The 21,598-nt window shown below is 47.9% G+C and overlaps 1 protein-coding gene across 1 annotated transcript in view; it reads left to right on the top strand.

The window, feature by feature from the left end:
* LOC140393624 (MAP kinase-activated protein kinase 2) overlaps nt 1–21,598 on the top strand; it is a 341,054-nt gene that overhangs the window by 196,327 nt on the left and 123,129 nt on the right. The window contains exon 2 of the mRNA XM_072479896.1: nt 12,408–12,547. Coding sequence (XP_072335997.1) covers nt 12,408–12,547 — 140 coding nt within the window. The remainder of the gene's footprint in view (nt 1–12,407; nt 12,548–21,598) is intronic.

Genomic DNA, 21,598 nt, shown 5'->3' with positions numbered 1-21,598 from the left:
GGCTGTGATGCAGCCCGATAGGATGCTCTCTATGGTGCATCTGTAAAAGTTGGTAAGAGTTAATGTGGAAATGCCGAATTTCCTTAGTTTCCTGAGGAAGTATAGGCGCTGTTGTGCTTTCTTGGTGGTAGCGTCGACGTGGGTGAACCAGGACAGATTTTTGGAGATGTGCACACCGAGGAATTTGAAGCTGTCGACCATCTCCACCTCGGCCCCGTTGATGCTGACAGGGGTGTGTACAGTACTTTGCTTCCTGAAGTCAACGACCAGCTCTTTAGTTTTGCTGGCAATACATCCACGTCCCTGCCCCTCTCCCTCACACGCATGAAACTTCTGACAAGATGCCTGAGAAAACGTTTCTGCTGAATTGCATTCACTGTACCAAATGATGTGCTTGGATTGTGTGAGCATTCCTGTGTTCCAGACTCTTTGTAAAGATCACATGAATAATGGCTAAACATAAACTGTTGCTCTGCAATGCTCCTTTTCAGTTCTCGCAAGGGCTGGTGGAGTTGAGGAACCGTGCCCTGTTCAAGCTTGTTGTGATGAGTATATCTGGTGTAAGTTAACATACCTTGGGCGAAATTCTCCCCCAACGGCGCGATGTCCGCCGACTGGCGCCAAAAACGGCGCCAATCAGACAGGCATCACGCTGGCCCAAAGGTGCGGAATGCGCAGCATCTTTGGGGGCCGAGCCCCAACATTGAGGGGCTAGGCTGGCGCCGGAGGGATTTCCGCCCCACCAGCTGGCGGAAATGGCGTTTGGTGCCCCGCCAGCTGGCGCGGAAATGCGGCACATGCGCGGGAGTGTCAGCGGCCGCCGACAGTTTCCCGCGCATGCGCAGTGGGGAGAGTCTCTTCTGCCTCTGCCATGGTGGAGGCCGTGGCGGAGGCGGAAGGGAAAGAGTGCCCCCACGGCACAGGCCCGCCCGCGGATCGGTGGGCCCCGATCGCGGGCCAGGCCACCGTGGGGGCACCCCCCCGGGGTCAGATCGCCCCGCGCCCCCCCCCAGGACTCCGGAGCCCGCCCACGCTGCCTGGTCCCGCCGGTAAATACCAGCTTTGATTTACGCCGGCGGGACAGGCAATTTCTGGGCGGGACTTGGGCCCATCTGGGCCGGAGAATTGAGCGGGGGGCCCCGCCAACCGGCGCGGCCCGATTCCTGCCCCCGCCCAATCTCCGGTACTGGAGACTTCGGTGGGGGCGGGGGCGGGATTCACGGCGGCCAACGGCCATTCTCCGACCCGGCGGGGGGTCGAAGAATGACGCCCCTGGCCTTGAACCTCACCTGCCTTTGATTTTGAATCACATGAACAGGAAGTTTCCAATTTAAGATCATGCTTCTGTAAAGGGGATTCTTCTTTAAACTTTAGGAAAATGTTGTACTGGAACACGATTGAGCAATGCCTTACTCATAAATCTGAGGGACTAGAGATCTAAATTCCCAAATTACCCTCCACTGCTAAGTCACGTATGACATGATTTCATGTGCCACATTACACGTGTCGATGAATGTGCCAGCTCAGTGCCTCGAGCAATCGTCCCCGGCATGAATGGCATTTTCCAGTGTGATTCTCATGCTGCTATAGTTCCCGCAGCACAGAAACATAGAGCGCCGTTTATAACCGAGCAGAGAGCTGACTCCTGCCATCTTGTTGGCTTCTCAAACGATGGTCGAGGCCTGTAGGATGGGCTGTTTACTGGAGCACTGAATGTTGGTGTCATAGTGCAGTGGGGCCAATCTCTCCCTTTTGAATTCCTGATCTCAGCCATGCTACTGTACAAGAAGTAACGGACAGAGGCGGGTGCATCATTACAAAGGAGCATTCGGCAAAGCCAGATGTGGGTCCTTCACTGGATCGCTTTCAGATATGTGTCATTGATCAATAAAATGTGTAACCAGTGTTCACTCAGTATATGCGAGTATAAGTGTGTGTATGTGTGTGCGCATGTGTGTATGTGTATGTGTGTATATGTGTGTGCGTGTGTGCGTATGTGTCTGTATGTGAGTATATGTATATGTGTGTGTATATGTGTGTGTGTATATGTATGTGTGTGTGTATATGTGTGTGTGTGTATATGTGTCTCTGTACATGTGTGTATATGTATATGTGTGTGTGTGTGTATATGTGTGTGTATGTGTGTGTATATGTGTGTGTGCATATGTGTGTATGTGTGTGTATGTATATGTGTGTGTATGTGTGTGTGTGTGTTTGTGTATATGTGTGTGTATATGTGTGTGTATGTATATGTGTGTGTGCGTGTGTGTATGTGTGTGTGTATATATGTGTGTGTGCATGTGCGTGCACGCGCGTGTGTGAGTATATGTGTGTGAGAGTACATGTGTGTGTGAGTGTACTTGTGTGTGTGTATATGTGTGAATGTATATGTGTGTGAGTGTATGGACACATATTTGAAGCAGCAGTTTAATTTTACACTGAAGACTTCCTACTTTATTCCAGCAAAGTTCCCACTATCAATGAAAGCTAAATCCGGATTGACTCAGAGCCAACATGAACAGCTGGCAGCAGATTTACACGAGTGTTTCAACTTCACTTCCATCAACATATCCATCTTACTGTGTTGTGTATCAACTATAGTAGATTTTCTTTGAGTACCCTTTGGGGTGATATGCCTGTGGGCAATATCATAGATGGATATTTTGCGACCATGAACGAGTAGGTGCAGACACACCATGCGGTCTCAAGACCATGGTCATGTGACCAGGGCCTTCCATATAAGGAGCGACACATCCGGCCATCAGCAGATAGTTGCAGGAGATGGTAGTGAGACATACAGCTGAACAGTCGTGCTGGGTGTAGTTCCAGAGGAGTACAAAGAAACTCCATGATAACTTGCTCGTAACAGATCGCTAACTTACCATGTGTGATTCAATAAAGATCCTGGTTTGGACAAGACAAGGGGCGCGATTCTCCACTCCCACGCTGGTTGAGAGAATCGCCTGGGCCGCCAAAATTTCCGGGAACACCGGTCCGACGCCCTCCCGCGATTCTCCCAAGAGGCGGGAACGGCCCGGTCGAGTTTCGCAGGCTGGAGAATCGCCGGAGACACCCAAAATGGAGATTCTCTGGCACCCCCGCTATTCTCAGGCCCGGATGGGCCGAGCGGCCAGACCAAAACGGCGGGTTCCCCCCGGCGCCGTCCACACCTGGTCGCTGCAGTCGTGGGCGGTGCGTGAACGCTGGGGGGGGGGCGGCCTGCGGGGGTGCGAGGGGGGATCCTGCACCGGGGCATACCTCAGATGTGGGGTGGCCCACGATCGGTACCCACCGATCGTCGGGCCATCCTCTCTGAAGGAGGACCTCCTTCCTTCCGCAGCCCCACCATCTTCTTGCGGGGCGGACTTAGAGAGGACGGCAACCACGCATGCGTGGATTACGTCCGTTATGCGGCACCGGCCGCGTCACCTATGCGGCGCCGCTTTTACGCGGGCGACAAGGCCTGGCGCGGGTAGATGACGCGGCCCCGATACTGGCCCATTGTCAGGGCCTGAATCGGTCGGGACCGAGGCCGTTCCGCGCCGTCGTGAACCTCAACGGCGTTCACGACGGCGCGGCCACTTCTGCGTGGGGGTGGAGAATCCCGCCCAAGGTGTTTGGTGAATTCCTTTGCAAGATATAGAAGACCAAACAACACACCCGTAGCAAACCTGTTGACATTCTGATTAAAATATTTGTTTTTTGCGAGGCTCAATGAGTAAGAACACTACCCCCATTGTAGTGTTGTTGATGGAGATAAATCCCTCGCTTGTTAGCAGAAGGTCATGTACACAAAAGATTTGGGTTCACCGGCCACACGGAGCCAGTTGGTGTAACTGACCTCGGCATCACCAAACTCGAGAGGAGAGATCTCGAATACAGCTCCACTGACTTGGAGAAGAGGTTTGTGTTGTCAGGTCAAGCAAGAACAGGATTGGGTTTGACTGTGATGTGTCCTGGGTCAGAATGATACAGCTCACAGGGGGTCATTCAGCCCATCATGCCTATACTAGCTCTTTGATAGAACTATTCAACTTCAGTCTACTGGAATTCTTCGAGGATGTAACTAGTAGAGTTGACGAGGGGGGCCAGTAGATGCGATATATGTGGACTTTCAGAAGGGTTTCGACAAAGTCCCGTATAAGAGATTATCGTCTGAAATTTAAGCGTATGGGATTAGGGGTAGTGTATTGAGGTGGATAGAAAACTGGGTGGCAGACAGGAAACAAAGAGTAGGAATAAACGGGTATTTTTCCAATTGGTAGGCAGTGACTAGTGGGATACCGCGGGGATCGGTGCTGGGACCCCAGCTATTCACCATATATATTACTGATTTAGATGAGGGAACAAAATGTAATGGGCTGGATTCTTCCACCCCGCCCGCCGCAAGTGCTACACGGGTGCGACGCAGACTATGGAAAAACCCATTGACCTCAGGTAGGATTCTCCGGTCGCCGGGCAAACAAGGCCAGAGAACCATGTCCATTGTCTCCAAATTTGCAGATGACACCCAGGTTGAGGGGAAGGTGAGCTGTGAGGAGGATGCAGAGATGCTTCAGTGTGATTTGGACAAGTTGAGCGAGTGGGCAAACGAATGGCAGATGTAGTATAATGTGGATAAATGCGAGGTTATCCACTTTGGTAGCAAAAGCGAGAAGGCAGACTATCTGAATGGCCATAAATTAGGAGAGGGGAATGTGCAGCGGGACCTTGGTGCCCTCGTGCACCAGTCGTTTAAGGTAAGCGTGTAGGTACAGCAGGTGGTAAAGAAGGCTAATGGTATGTTGGCCTTCATTGCAAGAGGTTTCGAGTACAGGAGCAGGGATGTGTTGCTGCAATTGTACAGGGCCTTGGTGAGGCCACACCTGGAGTATTGTGGGCAGTTTTGGTCTCCTTCTCTGAGGAAGGATGTTCTTGCTCTCGAGGGAGAGCAGCGAAGGTTTACCAGGCTGATTCCAGGGATGGCGGGACTGTCATATGAGGAGAGATTGACTCGGTTGGGATTGTTCTCGCTGGAGTTCAGAAGAATGAGGGGGGATCTCATAGAAACCTATAAAATTCTAACAGGACTGGACAGGGTAGATGCAGGGAAGATGTTACCAATGATGGGTGTGTCCAGCACCAGGGGTCACAGTCTGAGGATACGGGGGAGACCATTTAGGACAGAGAGGAGGAGACATTTCTTCACACAGAGAGTGGTCGGCCTGTGGAATTCGCGACCACAGGAAGTAGTTGAGGCCAAAACATTGTATGTTTTCAAGAAGCAGTTCGATATAGCACTTCGGGCGAAGGGGATCAAAGGATATGGGTGGGGGGGAAGAAGCGGTATTAGGGTATTGAGTTGGATGATCAGCAATGATCAGAATGAATGGTGGAGCAGGCTCGATGGGCTGAATGGCGGTCTCCGGTTTCTACTTCCTGTCTTTCTATGTGATCGCGATCAAATGGTAATATCAGGAATTGAAAATTACTTTTGTGCAATCCAATGTCCAATAATTTCTTTCTAAAAATCCCTCACAATTTGACATTTGGCCGCACTTTTATCTGTGTATTTTATTTGGCATTGTCAAGTCTGGAACTGTCAGTTCCAATATTACTTCAAATGGGTGTTTGCTGTATTTCCTTATTGGGAAACTCAGTTCCTGGAACCCTCGGATGCAGAGGGAAATGCAAAACACCTTTTCATTTATTTTCGGGATGCTGACACAGATGTGCTGGGGGCCACGGTTAATGAGAGGGAATTTGTTAGACTGACAACGTTGTCTGTTGATATATTAAATAATCTTGTCCAACAATTTAAGAAGCTGATGACTTCAAATGCAATTTACTATCAATCCAAAATTAAATATGAATATAAATTTATATGTTTCTAATTGTGCTAATACTTAGAGGAGAGTCGGGGAATTTTACTCTGGAATATCTTCCCTGAATTTTACTCCCATTTGTGAGATGAACCTTAATCTATCCCAAGCTTTTGTCCTATTATCTCCTCGTATGTGACTGGGATAATTACCATTGGTAATGGTCCTGTGAAGTACTTTGGGGAAATAATTTACACAGCGAGGGTGCAACCTACTGGCTTGAGAAGTAGCTTGTCCAGCGCAATCTTCCTGGCTCACCACAACTTGTGAGATCTAACACGATCTTGCGAGATGTCGCGATGTGAAGCCCGCCCATTGTGGGTAGGATCACTTTTTGGCAAATCTGCACATTAGAGAGAGACGGCTAGTCTGACTTTGACATGCAGGTCCCTGAGGTAACCAACCTCGCCTCGCCTCAGACACCTCGGGCGAGTGCCGTTCAGTACTGGTCTCCACAAACCGGGACCAGACGGAACCGCACTCGGGGTCTCCCAGGGCATCGGAGGCCCCCAGCTCTCTGGGAAAGGTGGCACCCTGGCCCAGGTGCCAGGCTGGCAGTGTCAAACTGGCATTTTGTTTCCACGGTGAAGATTGGGTTGGGGGTTACCCTGTTTGGGGCGGGGGGGAATGTCCGGGGGGCCCAAGGTGTCCCGATCTCTCCCTGCACTGAGGACTTTTGGCGAGTGGGATGACTAAGTGTGGCCTTGGCCGCGTGTTCCTGCTGAGGTTCTCCCTAACTGGAGTCATGTCAGACAGCGTTGTGTTTCTCAGAGCTGCTTTACAAATGGACTTTGTCCTGGATTTCTCTCGACTGGAACTGATCTGAATCAAAATCCTGGTTTGAAACAAAATATGGTTCTCATTAGTAATTACCTCAGGATGTTCCAAAATGGTTATATTACAAACAATATATTTTGAATTGTAGATCTTTCTGTGAAGCGTATAAATTGACAGGCAGTATGCAGAGCAAGATCCCGCAAAGAGCACGATGGTATCTGCCAGGTGGTGCTTTTCTCGTAATGTTTGTTGTAGAATAAATACTGGGAATAAAAACCAGGGAGAACTCATCTCCCCTTCTTCATGGTAGTTCAGTGGCATAATTTATCTCTCCCCCACAGACTGACCGCACTGCAGCGGGAGGGTTAGTCTGCATTGTATTGAGGTCTCTGGGGCTCAACCTGAACCCACAGACTTCGGACACCCAAGACCAGAATTTTACAACCCTCCCCTACCCCACCGGTGGGATATTACGGCCCTGCCGCATCCACCAGGGGGAGATGTGCTGTGGCGGGTTGGTAAAATCCTGGCCTGAGGCTCAAGTGGTCCCAACTGAATTCCAGCTGAAACATAGTATAAATGGTGAGTTGTGGTGATTAGGAGTGGGTGTGAGCTGTGGTGATTTGGAATGAGTGTGTGGTGTGGTGATTAGGAGTGAGTGTGTGCTGTGGTGATTAGGAGTGAGTGTGTGCTGTGGTGATTTGGAGTGTGTGTGCTGTTGTGATTAGGAGTGAGTGTGTGCTGTGGTGATTAGGAGTGAGTGTGAGCTGTGGTGATTAGGAGTGAGTGTGAGCTGTGGTGATTAGGAGTGAGTGTGAGCTGTGGTGATTAGGAGTGAGTGTGAGCTGTGGTGATTAGGAGTGAGTGTGAGCTGTGGTGATTAGGAGTGAGTGTGTGCTGTGGTGATTAGGAGTGGGTTTGGACACAATCAATGGAACATTTTACTAGCTTGGTTTTGATGTGAATGGTTTCAGATACAGTCTCTTGTTGATCACTCAGCTTGGCCTGAAGATACTGGGGCCACGGCCTCTGATAGGCCGCTTGGTGACTTGGTGACATGGGGTCCTGTGTGGATTGCTGCTGTATATCCTTCTCGTGAATGGTAGAGGGAAAAAACAGTGACTGGAGGAATCAGTCCGACTCCAGGAGCATGCACGCAGGCACGGTGAATGTGAACTATTTCCTGTGAACATTCATGTTCAACAACAATAGCCAACGGGCTATTTGGTAAACAGTTGGACTATGAAGCAATAATCCTCGAGTGCATGAGTTAAGCGATTGTAATTTTGATGTGGTCACATGAAAATGCTTGTGTTGTCGTTTCTGCTGTTTGGGAACTCCGTCGAGTTAGCGAATAAAAGCAAATGACCCATTATCAAGATCTGGCATTGTTCCATTCATTGACAATACCACCAACAATGTAAATGCTAACGTGGTTTGGGTGCAAAATCTAGACCACTACCTGACTCTCTTCCTAATTATGGTAAATACATTTGAAGTTGCGAGATTATGTTGCTGAAATGCTTTGTACTGGTTTCTAAGTGTTGACTCTCTCATTTTTTAAAATGTAAAAGGACATTCAGAGAATGATTTTGTCGTGAGAGGAGATTATATCTGAGATCTTCATTCAAATGATGATGGAGACTTGAAATTGAATGCTTGGTACTTTATCGCGGCTGTTCTTGAATTGTGACATGGATCCCAGCTATGTGAAATGTGAGCTGTGAACAGGGACCCAGTTTAACACTGATGTCTCACAGTGCCAGGGACCCGGGTTAACACTGCTGTCTCACAGTGCCAGGGACCCGGGTTCTCACAGTGCCAGGGACCTGGGTTAACACTGCTGCCTCACAGTGCCAGGAACCTGGGTTAATACTGCTGTCTCACAGTGCCAGGGACCCTGGTTAACACTGATGTCTCACAGTGCCATGTACCCGGGTTAACCCTGCTGCCTCACTGTGCCAGGGATCCGGGTTAGCACTGCTGTCTCACGGTGCCAGGGACCTGGTTTAACACTGCTGTCTCACAGAGCCAGGGACCCAGGTTAACACTGCTGTCTCACAGTGCCAGGAATCCGGGTTAACACTGTTGTCTCACAGTGCCAGGGACCCGGGTTAACACTGCTGTCTCACAGTGCCAGGAACCCGGGTTAACACTGCTGTCTCACAGTGCCAGGGACTCGGGTTAACACTGCTGTCTCACAATGCCAGGAACCCGGGTTACCACTGCTGTCTCACAGTGCCAGGGACCGGGGTTAACACTGCTGCCTCACAGAGCCTGGGACCCGGGTTAGCACTGCTGTCTCACAGTGCCAGGGACCCGGGTTAACACTGCTGTCTCACACTGCCAGGAACCCGGGTTAACACTGCTGTCTCACAGTGCCAGGGACCCGGGTTAACACTGCTGTCTCACACTGCCAGGAACCCGGGTTAACACTGCTGTCTCACAGTGCCAGGGACCCGGGTTAACACTGCTGTCTCACAGAGCCAGGGACCTGGGTTAACACTGCTGTCTCACAGTGCCAGGGACCTGGGTTAACACTGCTGCCTCACAGTGCCAGGAACCTGGGTTAATACTGCTGTCTCACAGTGCCAGGGACCCGGGTTAACACTGCTGTCTCACAGTGCCATGTACCCGGGTTAACCCTGCTGCCTCACTGTGCCAGGGACCCGGGTTAGCACTGCTGTCTCACAGTGCCAGGGATCCGGGTTAGCACTGCTGTCTCACGGTGCCAGGGACCTGGTTTAACACTGCTGTCTCACAGTGCCAGGAATCCGGGTTAACACTGTTGTCTCACAGTGCCAGGGACCCGGGTGAACACTGCTGTCTCACAGTGCCAGGGACCCGGGTTAACACTGCTGTCTCACAGTGCCAGGGACCCGGGTTAACATTGCTGTCTCACAGAGCCAGGGACCCAGGTTAACACTGCTGTCTCACAGTGCCAGGGACTCGGGTTAACACTGCTGTCTCACAATGCCAGGAACCCGGGTTAGCACTGCTGTCTCACAGTGCCAGGGACCCGGGTTAACACTGCTGTCTCACACTGCCAGGAACCCGGGTTAACACTGCTGCCTCACAGAGCCAGGACCCGGGTTAACACTGCTGTCTCACAGTGCCAGGGACCCGGGTTAACTTTTCTTCTCACTCGAGGGAAGCGTTTGACAGAAACGTCAACCGCATCCTCACTGTAATGTACCAGCGAGTCCACATCACAATGATGTGTGCACGTGTATGTGGCAGAATGGTGGAGCGAGTGAATTTATCTTAAATTACAATGGTGTAAATGAGCTTATCCTTTTTGTCCTTCCTGAGGCCATTACTCCCTTGGGTCGGGGTCGACCAGTGCTGCTTGCTCCCTGGTAGCCAGTTTGAGCCCGAGCTGAGATAGTAGCTAACTAACCATCCGTGAAGATCATCATAACTGAGCCCAATTCTATTCATGCCCAATATCCACAATGGGAAAACCCACTGGGATAACTTCACTGGGATAAGAATGGATCTGATCGACATAAATTGGAATCGAAGGTTGGCAGGCAAGACAGTAACTGAACAATGAGTTGTCTTTAAAGAAGAGAGTTTGGACACAGTCAAGGGGCGGGATTCACCGACGCCCTCGCCAGGCCGGAGAATCCCGCCCCGACGCCGGCTGCCGAATTCTGCGGCGCTGGCTTTTGGCGGGGATCGCACCGCGCCAGTCGGAGGCGCCTGGCGATTCTCCGCTCCGCGATGGGCCGAGCGGCTGCCCGTTTTCGGCCTGGCATGTTGGCGTCCCACGGTGATCGGGAACACACCGGCGCTCCTGCGCATGTGCCAACTCGCGCCTGCCGGCGGAGGCCCTTCGGCGCCGGTTGGCGCAGTGCCAACCACTCCCGCGCCCGCCTAGCCGCCGAAGGTGCGGAGGATTCCGCACCTTCCAGACGGCCCGGCGCTGGAGTGGTTCACGCCACTCTTTGGCGCCAGTACAGTCCGCCCCGCCAGATACTGGAGAATCCCGCCCAAGGTATATTCCCACAAAGTGGAAAGATAGGGAACAATCCAGAGATAGGAACACATCCAGAGATAGGGAACACATCCAGAGATAGGGAACACATCCAGAGATAGGAACACATCCAGAGATAGGGAACACATCCAGAGATAGGAACACATCCAGAGATAGGGAACACATCCAGAGATAGGAACACATCCAGAGATAGGGAACACATCCAGAGATAGGGAACACATCCAGAGATAGGGACCACATCCAGAGATAGGAACACATTCAGAGATAGGAACACATTCAGAGATAGGAACACATTCAGAGATAGGAACACATTCAGAGATAGGAACACATCCAGAGATAGGGAACACATCCAGAGATAGGGAATATATCCAGAGCTCTCTGGATGACAATGAAAAGACAGAGATGAAGATGAAAGAGAGAAAGTGTATGAGGCTGAATGGATAAGATTCAGAAGGGAATTGAAAAAACAAAAAGGAGAAGCAAAGGAAATGTATGAGACGGGACCGGCAGCGAACATAAAGGGGAATCCAAAAGTCTTCAATAAACATTTAAAAAATGAAAGGATGGTAAAAGGAGGAGCGGGGCAGATTAGGGACCAACAATGGAATTTGTGCATGGAGACGGGGGCATGTCGGAGATATCACATAAGTACTTTGTCTCTGTTTTTACCAAGGGAGAAGCAGCTGCTCAGGTCAGAGTGAAAGATGTATTTCAGGCTCGAGAAGGATTTAAAACTGATGATGAGGTGTTGGATAGACTGTCTGTAGTTAGAAATAAAAGGTACCAGGTGGATATGATTGAGGTGTATAAGATTATGAGGGGTTTGGACAGGGTAAATAGGGAGCAGCTGTTCCCATTGGTTGAGGGGCCAATCACAAGGGGGTATAGTTTTGGGGTGAGGAGCTGGAGATTCCAAGGGGATTTGAGAAGGCGAGGGTGATGGGAATCCGGAATACACGGCATGGGATTCACGGCCTGGAATACACGGCCTGGAATACACGGCCTGGGAGGGGAGTGGAGGCTGGAAACCTCTTTAAAAAGCACTTGGATGAGCACCTGAAACACCCTCACAGTCAAGGAACTGGGACAAGTGCTGGTAAATGGGATTAGTGCAGGATTAGGGGTAGTTATTGTCATAAAATCCACGCATGTATATAATGAGATGCAGACAGGCAGTGATTGACACACAGGATGACCAGTAAGCACACAGCACAGTGCAGCCAATCACCAGACAGAACACTGCCACTATAAAGCCAGAGGGCACTAGGTTTCCCGCTCTCTCGGGACCCAGCCACTGAGTCAGAGTCCACGAGCTAGCAAGTGCAAACACCATGCGGCAGCTAGTAAGTTTGGTCAGGCTACTACAAGGTCCCCAGTCAGTTCAGTATAGTGCCGACCCACAGCTGAATATGTATATCAGTTCTATCGTTGAATAAAACAGTGTTGGATCTTCTCCAGTGTTCGACGTCTGTTTCTAGCTTCCCTGCATCAGTTATTGTCAGTGCAGACTGGATGAGCTGAAGGTTTTTTTCTGCGCTGTACGACTCTGATTCTCTCACTTTGATACCAGGTGAGATAGAAGGGAAACAGGAGTAGAAATTCCAAGGGCACTTGTCATAATTTTCCAACAGTCCTTCGTCTCGGGGGGTTGGTGTTGAAGGACTGAAGAATTGCACAGTCTAAGATATTCTCTTATTACATCTGCAACAAATTGATTTATATTTAAATGAAAAATTCTCCTTTGCTTACTGTTACTTTCTGCTCGTTAGATGTTACAGGACTGTCCAAAAGCACGGCGAGAGGTTGAACTACACTGGCGAGCGTCCGGCTGTACACACATTGTACGAATTGTAGATGTCTATGAGAATCTGTATCAGGGTCGGAAGTGCCTACTCATAGTAATGGAATGGTAAGTTCTCCTGCGATGAGGTACACTGACTTTAATTTAGTTAAGGAAAATGATCTTTATCGGTGCAATAAATCCAGTTTGAAACATAGTCTGGACGGTGTTTAGATAAAAAACAGATTGTTCAGGCTGAAATGAAAAAGCAATTTTTCAGTAAGGCCCTTAGAATGTGCCACAGAAACTGTTTAGGAGCAGTTTCTGTCACTGACCTTTTCATAATAATAATAACCTTTATTGTCACAAATAGGCTTCCATTAACACTGCATTGAAGTTACTGTGAAAAGCCCCTAGTCGCCACACTCCGGCGCCTGTTCGGGTACACTGAGGGAGAATTCAGAATGTCCAAATTACCTAACAAGCACGTCTTTCGGGACTTGTGGGAGGAAACCGGAGCACCCGGAGGAAACCCACACAGACACAGGGAGCACGTGCAGACTCCGCAAAGGTAGTGACCCAAGCTGGACTCGAACCTGGGACCCTGGCGCTGTGAAGCAACAGTGCTAACCACTGTGCTACCGTGCCATCATTCTGTGTGTTTGTTGCAGGGGCTTTTGGTTACCTGTAAAAATGAATGGTTTGTGAAGGGGATTTGTAATGAATCTTTTTCATTCAGCTGACTTTGTTCCGTCAAAACTCAGTTGGGTGGTGATGGATGAATACTTGATCCTAGTTTTTATGAAACTAGAATCTAACCATCACCCCTTGACATTCAATGGCATTACCTCCGCTGAATTTCCCGCAATCAACATTCTGGGGGGTTACTATTGATCAGGAACTGAACTGGACCCAGCCATATTGATACTGTGGCTACCAGAGCAGGTCAGAGGCTGGGAATCCTGCGGAGAGTAACTCACCTCCTGGCCCCCCCCAAACCTGTCCACCATCGACAAGACATAAGTCTGGAGTGTAATGGAATACTCTCCACTTGCCTGGATGAGCGGAGCTCCAACAACACTCAAGAAACTCATCGCCATCCAGGACAGATAAGCCCACTTGATTGCTCCTCCTTCCACAAACATTCACTCCCTCCACCACTGAGAAACAGTGTGTACCATCTACAAGATGCACTGGAACTCCCTCCCTAACAGCACAGTGGATGTACCTACACCACATGGATTTCAGTGATTCAAGAAGGCAGCTCAGCACCAGCTTCTCAAGGACAATTAGGGCTGGGCAATAAATGCTGGCCTAGCCAGCGTAGCCCACATCCCAAGAATGAATAAAAAAGCTTAGATTTACAGAAACACACTTAACAAACCCACCTACAAAGGAAAACAAACCCTCTTTCAGGCTGCTGTTATATATGTGAGCTTAGGCACGTCCCCAATTAATAGGATTGCAGGATTTACCATCATGTTGCCTCGGCTCTCCAGGATCGCATGGTCAATGTTATAAATGGATAATATTCTTCATTGAAGGTGCTAAACTAAAGTAATTAATTACAAAATGGAATACATTCATAACCTGATGTTGTGCATGTTGTGGTCTCCAGGAGTTGCCGCCATTTTCAGTGGAGTAATCTGGTGAACACTGACTGTCATTACCATCGCTAATTCCAGACACTGTCAGGCTACAAACCTCTTCCCTATCCCATTATCTCTTCACCCACCTCAACCACTGTCTGGGGCTGAATCAGACTGTTCACATTCCCTGTTCGATCTGCTTCTAGAATTGCTCACCTCTGCCCAATGTCACCCTGTTTGCCACTTAAACCCTCTTCAATACATTTGTCATCTCCAGACATGATTACTCCAAGGCTTCCTGACCAAACTCTCATCCTCCAGTCGAGGCAAACTTCAGCCCATCTAAAACTCTATTGCCTGTATTCTGTCCTGCTGATCTATTCCTTAAAGGTATAATTCCCATCCTTTCTTTTGCTTGAACCCTTCCATGACCGTAACCCTTCCATGGCCGTAACCCTTCCATGACCGTAACCCTTCCATGACCGTAACCCTTCCATGGCCGTAACCCTTCCATGACCGTAACCCTTCCATGACCGTAACCCTTCCATGACGTAGCTCATCCCTCTGAATCTGGCTCTTGTGCATTCCTTGCCTTCCCTCTCGTGGCCACTTCTTCAACCAATTTGTTCCCACATTTTGGAATTCCTTCCTTGAATTTCTCCTCCTTCATGTACAACTTATTTCTTTAACCAGTCTCTTGACCACCTGCCTTGTGGCTCCTCCTTTGTCTTCACTCCCATTTATGTTCCTTCTGCCTCTGTGAAGCCCCTCGGGGTGCTTTTCTGTTAAATGGTTTTAGTTAAATACAAATGTTGTATCATGCTTGTAATACTCGATTTGTGAATGTTTAATATCATCAGGTGCAATGTGGGGCAATACTTCAGCACAATTTGCATAGTTTTGAATATGTGTTTAGGAGTTTATGCAGACACACAGGATCGGTAATTGTCCTGGTTACACCCTGAAAAATATAGCCAGGGGAGTTTTTAAATAGATTGTCCTTCAAGGAAATTTTCAACCTGTGCTTCATATTTGTAACTTGTTTTAATGGAATTACTTTACCTGCTGTGTAACAGGAATGGGTTAGCTGAAGAGAATAATTGCAAAAAAAGTCTCAGCTTGATTCAGTGGACGGTTCTTGCTTTCCAGTCAGTAGGTTGTCGGTTAAAGTCCTAATCCAGGACAAGAGCGCATAATCGAGACTCCACTTCAGTACTTTATAAATTGGTATTGTTCATGGGAGGTGGTCGTTGTTGGCAAGGCCAGCATTTGCTGCCCCTCTTTGAGCGGCTCGCTCGGCTATTTCAGAGGGCAGTCAACCACATTGCTGTGGGTCTGGAGTCACATGTGGGCCCGACCAGGTAAGGACGGCAGATTTCCTTCCCTGAAGGACATTAGTGAACCAGGTGGGTTTTTATTACAATCGCTGATAGTTTCATGGTCGCCATTACTGGTCACATTAGCTTTCAATTCTAGGTTTTATTTATTGAATTTAAAATCGACCATTTGCTGTGCTCAACTTCAAACCTGTGTCTGGGCCTCTGGGTTACTAGTCCAGGGACAATACCGCGATAACATTATCTCCGCCTCTGGGTTACTAGTCCAGGGACAATACCGCGATAACATTATCTCCGCCTCTGGGTTACTAGTCCAGGGACAATACCGCGGTAACATTATCTCCTCATATACTGCCAATGCAATATACTGCTGATGGAATGCCGCATTGTTATAAGTGTGTCTTTCAAAGGAGAATGTGAGGTTATCTACTTCCGTAGCAAAAATAGGAAGACAGATTATTATTTGAATGGGTGTAAATTGAGAGAGGCGGATACTCAGCGAGACCTTGGTGTCCTCGTGCATCAGTCGCTGAAAGTAAGCGTGCAGGTACAGGCAGTAAAGAAGGCAAATGGTATGTTGGCCTTCATAGCGAGAGGATTTGAGTCTAGGAATAGAGATATTTTACTGCAATTGTATAGGGCATTGGTGAGGCCACACCTGGAGTATTGTGAGCAGTTTTGGTGTCCTTATCTGAGGAAGGATGTTCTTGCTATGGAGGGAGTGCAGAAAAGGTTTACCAGGCTGATTCCTGGGGTGGAGGGACTGTCATATGAGGCGAGACTAAATCTGTTAGGATTATATTCATTGGAGTTTAGCAGAGTGAGAGGGGATCTCGTAGAAATTTACAAAATTCTAACAGGGTAGATTCAGAAAGAATGTTCCCGATGGTGGGGGAGTCCAGAACTAGGGGTCATAGTTTGAGGATAAGGGGTAAACCTTTTAGGACTGAGGGGAGGAGAAAATTCTTCACCCAAAGAGTGGGGAATCTGTGGAATTCATTTTTTAAATAAATAGTGTGCCCAATTATTTTTTTCCCCCAATTAAGGGGTAATTTAGCGTGGCCAATCCACCTACCCTGCAGATCTTTTGGGTTGTGGGGGTGAAACCCACGCAAACACGGGGAGAATGTGAAAACTCCACAAGGCAAGTGACTCGGGGCCGGGATCGAACCCGGATCCTTGGTGCTGCGAGGCAGCAGTGCTAACCACTGTGCCACCGTGCTGGCCAAACCTGTGGAATTTGCTACCACAGAAAGTGGTTGAGGCCAAAACGTTGTGTAATTTCAAGAAGGAATTCGATATAGCTCTTGGGGCTAAAGGGATCGAGGGATTTGGGGCGGAAGGCGGGGTCAGGCTATTGAACCTGATGATCAGCCATAATCATAATGAATAGTGGAGCAGGCTCGAAGGGCCGAATGGCCTCCTCCTGCTTCTATTTTTTATGTATGTTGGTATATATGTTTCGGAACACCACAGCCTGCAAGTTCCCCTCCAAGTCACATACCAACCTGACCTGAACCATTTTTAATTGTTGCTGGGTCAATATTCTGGCAGTCCCTCCCTCCCTCCCAGCTCTGTGAGTGTTGCTGCACCTGATCGATGGCAGTGGTTTCAAAGAGGCCACGCACTGTCGCCTTCATAAGGGCAATTAGGATTGGGCAAGAAATTCAGGCCATGCCAGTCACATCCACATCCCATGAAGGAATAGCAAAAATGGAGGCCCATCTGCCAGTTCGGGCGAGTGGAAAGATAAAATGACCCTTTTTAAGGAGGACATGAAATTGTTCTTGTCGTTGGCGAGCATTCGTTCCTAAAAGAAAAAGAGACTCGGTTGCCATTCTCTTTTTTTTCTAGTGGAGGATGAAAACTTGTGAACGTTTCACAACCTCTGGACATCACAATGTGCTTTACAGCCAAGGAAATGATAATAATAATCTTTATTGTCACAAGTCGGCTTACATTAACGCTGCAATGAAGTGGCTGTGAAAAGCCCCTAGTCGCCACATTCCGGCGCCTGTTCGGGCACATGGAGGGAGAATTCAGAATGTCCAATTCACCTAACCTGCACATCTCTGGACTATGGGAGGAAACCGGGAATCGAACCTGGATACCCTGGAGCTGAGAAGCAACTGTGCTACCCACTGTGCTACCATGCTGCCCACTTTTGTAATGCAGAAAACATGGCCCTCTCCCACTCACGGCAATATGACAATGACCAGAAAGTTTTTGTTTCTGGATTGAGGGGTGGCGGGGTGGCACAGTGGGTATCACTGCTTCCTCAGAATGCCAGGGACCCGGCCTTGGGTCACCATTTATGTGGAGTTTGAACTTTCTCCCCGTGTCTGCGTGGGTTTCCTCCGGGTCCAAAGATATGCAGATTAGGTGGCATTACGGGGCTGGGGCGGGGGAGTGGGCCTAGGTAGGGTACTCTTTCAGAGGGTCAGTGCAGACTCGATGGGCCGAATGGCCTCCTTCTGCACTGTACCAATTCTATGGAAGGGAAAATATTGAAGCAGGAAACCAGGGTTAACTCCGTGCTCCTCTTTGGAATAGTGCGGTGGGATCATTCGCACCCACCAGCGAGGGTACTTGGAGAGTCTGGTTAATATCCCATCTGAAAGACGGCACCTCCAACCGGAAATGTCATCCTTGAATTTTGTGCTCAAAGTCTGGCGTGGGATTGAGCGTACAACATTCTTCAGAAGTGGGAGCGCTACTAACTGAGTGGCATGGGTGGGACCTTGCATCAAATTTGTCAACATAACAGGAATTCCAAATTGGAGTAGTTTGTAACTTCCTGAGAATGTGAAACCTGCGATTTAAATGCAAATTCTTCATTTATTCCTCCGCCCTTTGACTCTTTACTGATCACCAGATAAAGTTATATTGTGCACTTGTTAAATAGACACTTGTGTATCATGGAACAAGGCTCAAGTGTCATATGTTGAATAATGTTACTGATTTTTCATTTCAAGAACACAGTCAATGTGGGCGAACTGGTAGAAAATTTAGATTCTACCTTTATCGTACTGCTTTCTCTGGCTTGGCGGGGAGCTTGAGTCATTTCTTTATCTCCTCAAATCGACCAAGATGATGTTCTAGGATGAGAAGTGAAGAAGGTAAATGGTTATCTTTGAATACGCTGAAAAATGACTCATGACGTTTTCAAATCGTGCTGATGCAATATTTATGATAAAGGGGAGCAGAGAAAGAATTTATTTGGCACCTTTTTTGATCTGGAAAAAGCTTGCTATTAATTAATTACTTTCTGAGGAAGTGTTACTGTTGGAATGTTGGAATCCAGCTGCCAGTTTGTGCACATCAAGGTTCCCGAAGCAGCTGTGAGATACGGATCAACCAACACATTTTATTGATGTATTTCGAGGGCGAAGCCAAATTGCACAATGGGAATCAGCTACGTCAGCCTGAGACAGCAGACAGCCTCCTGTTTAAAGTGCAACACAAATGGTGACAAATGAACGTACAGGATTTCCTCCGCATGTTACAACGTTGTAACCCAATGAAAGGGTTCAGATGATTTCAGCTCGAGAGTTCAGCTGTAATTAGTACCTAAGGTTCACCATGCTGTTTCTGAATCACAATAATCTTCTGAAGTGACCTGTTACAAAAGCTCTCCGAGTGCATTGTGCTCCACAATCAGAAATACCAGCGACAATAACTATTTATGCATCAATATATTGTAGAGAATGTTAAATAATATCCACATTCGCATTCCTGCATGAAATATAAAATGATAGAGAGCGCCATCGATAATTATTGTGCCTAGTCACTCCTCTTTCTCACTGCGACGTTCCAGAAACCTGTAATTTGTTAATTGAGAATTCAGTCCTTCACATTCCCCTCCAAGTCCCTCACCATCCTGACTGAGCCTTGGGGAACTCCACTGGGCACACCCTTGGAGTCCAGAAAACTGGCATTCACCACAGCCTCTTATATTCCATCCTTCTGCTAATCTTATCTCCATGATGCTACTGCCATTTACCACATCAGGCTTCAATTTCTCTAACAAGTCTTAATTTGTGGCACTTTATCAAGTACCTTAAGAAAGTCCATACACGCAACATCAACTGCACAACTCTCAAACACCTCCTCTGGCCCCTCATCAAAAAACTCAAACAAGTTTGTGAAAATGCTTTGCTTTGAACAAATCCATGAGGTTTCTGTTTATTATCCGTGCTTGTCCGAGTGGCACTTCCATCCTCTGGGATCATTGCTGATTTGAACAATGTTAAACAGACTGGACTGCAAAGGCCACATTTATCCTTCTCCCTTTTTGCTGAATAAGATGCCAATCTTGTAGCAGTACCCCTATATCGAAGGAAGATTCGTAGCTGAAAATCTCTAACCTTAATCACAATTGAGTATAAAGGTAAGGAAGTGTTGTTGCTACTGTTCAAGGCATTGGTAAGACCGCACCTGGAGTATTGTGTCCAGTTTGGGTCTCCTTATTTGAAGAAGGATGTGGTGGCATTGAAGGCAGTTCAGAGGAGGGTCACCAGATTGATTCCGGGGATGAAAGGGTTGACGTACGAGGAGAGATTTAACAGTTTAGACCGAGACTCTCTCGAGTTTAGAAGAATGAGGTGAGATCTAATTGAGGTATACAAGATGCTAAACGGTCTGGATAAAGTAGACGTGGAGCTGATGCGTCCTCTTGTTGGGCATTCTAAAACAAGAGGTCATAATCTTAGACAAAAAGGTAGCAAATTTCAAACAGATTTGAGGAGAATCTACTTCTCCCAAAGCTGTGAATCTGTGGAATTCGCTACTCCAGAGTGCGGTGCATGCTGGGACAGTGAGTAAATTTAAGGAGGAGTTAGAGAGATTTTTAATTGGTGCTGGGTTGAAGGGTTATGGAGAACAGGCAGGACGGTGGAGTTGAGGCCAGGATGGGATCAGCCATGATCACATTGAAGGTGTTAGGCTCCGGGGGCTAAATTGACGACTCCTGATCTTCGGTCATGTGTTCCAGGGAGGAGACGCTCTGGCTGATTTCGCAATGTAGCTCATGGTCTATAATATTCTAGGTAGCAGATGAGAACATATCAGCCATGATAGAATGGCGGAGCAGATTCAATGGGCCGATTGGCCTAATTCTGCTCCTATATCTTATGAATTTATGAACTTAGGAAGAACAGTTTTAAAAAATAAAGTAATTAATTTAGATGCAGTCTCACAATCTGGAGTTCATTACACAAATGACTGGATTAAAAACAGAATTGTGCAATTATATGTTTTTCATTCCGAGGCTGTGGGCATCGCTGGCTAGGCCATTGCTTATTGCCCATCCCTAATTGCCCTTAAGAAGGAGATGGTGAGCTGTGTTCTTGAACCGTTGCAGTCTGTGTGGTGTAGGTACACCCACAGTGTGTTAAGAAGGTGGTTCCAGAATTTTGACCCACAGACAGTGAAGGAACGATGATTTATTTCCAAGTCAGGATGGTGAGGGACTTGGAGGGGAATGTGGAGCACTGAATTCTAAATTAACAAATTACAGGTGTTCTGGAACATCGCAGTGAGAAAGAGGAGCAACTGGGCACAATAATTATCGATGGCGCACTCCATCATTTATATTTGATGCAGGAATGCGAATGTGGATTTTTACGCAGAGGGTAGTGGGTGCCTGGAACTTGCTGCCGGAGGAGGTGGTGGAAGCAGGGACGATAGGGACATTTAAGGGGCATCTTGACAAATACATGAATAGGATGGGAATAGAGGGATACGGACCCCGTAAGTGTAGAAGATTGTAGTTTAGTCGGGCAGCATGGTCGGCACGGGCTTGGAGGGCCGAAGGGCCTGTTCCTGTGCTGTACTTTTCTTTGTTCTTTGGATATTATTTAACATTCTCTACAATATATTGATGCATAAATAGTTATTGTCGCTGGTATTTCTGATTGTGGAGCACAATGCACTCGGAGAGCTTTTGTAACAGGTCACTTCAGAAGATTATTGTTCCAAATATATCTTGCAAATTGTAAATTTGAAATTGGCAAGTTGCAAATGGAGAAAATGGTGACGGAGACTTCAAGAGGATACCGGCCAGCTTCGTGGAATGGGTGGACATGTGACAGATGAATTCAACAAAGTGGTGTGAGGAAATCCATTCGATAGGAAGAATGAAAGACAATCTGAATGCTATAGTTATAAAGGAGATGAGAGAAGAGAAATGGAAACTGGCAGTGTTTCTGTACAAAACCGTGATCTTTTGAACAAAGCAATTAACAAAGCATGAG

This window comes from Scyliorhinus torazame, chromosome 17, assembly GCF_047496885.1.
Source record: "Scyliorhinus torazame isolate Kashiwa2021f chromosome 17, sScyTor2.1, whole genome shotgun sequence".
In the NCBI taxonomy this organism is placed as follows: domain Eukaryota; kingdom Metazoa; phylum Chordata; class Chondrichthyes; order Carcharhiniformes; family Scyliorhinidae; genus Scyliorhinus; species Scyliorhinus torazame.
The sequence above is the reverse complement of the archived record's forward strand: the minus strand, read 5'-3'. Positions and strand labels throughout refer to the sequence as shown.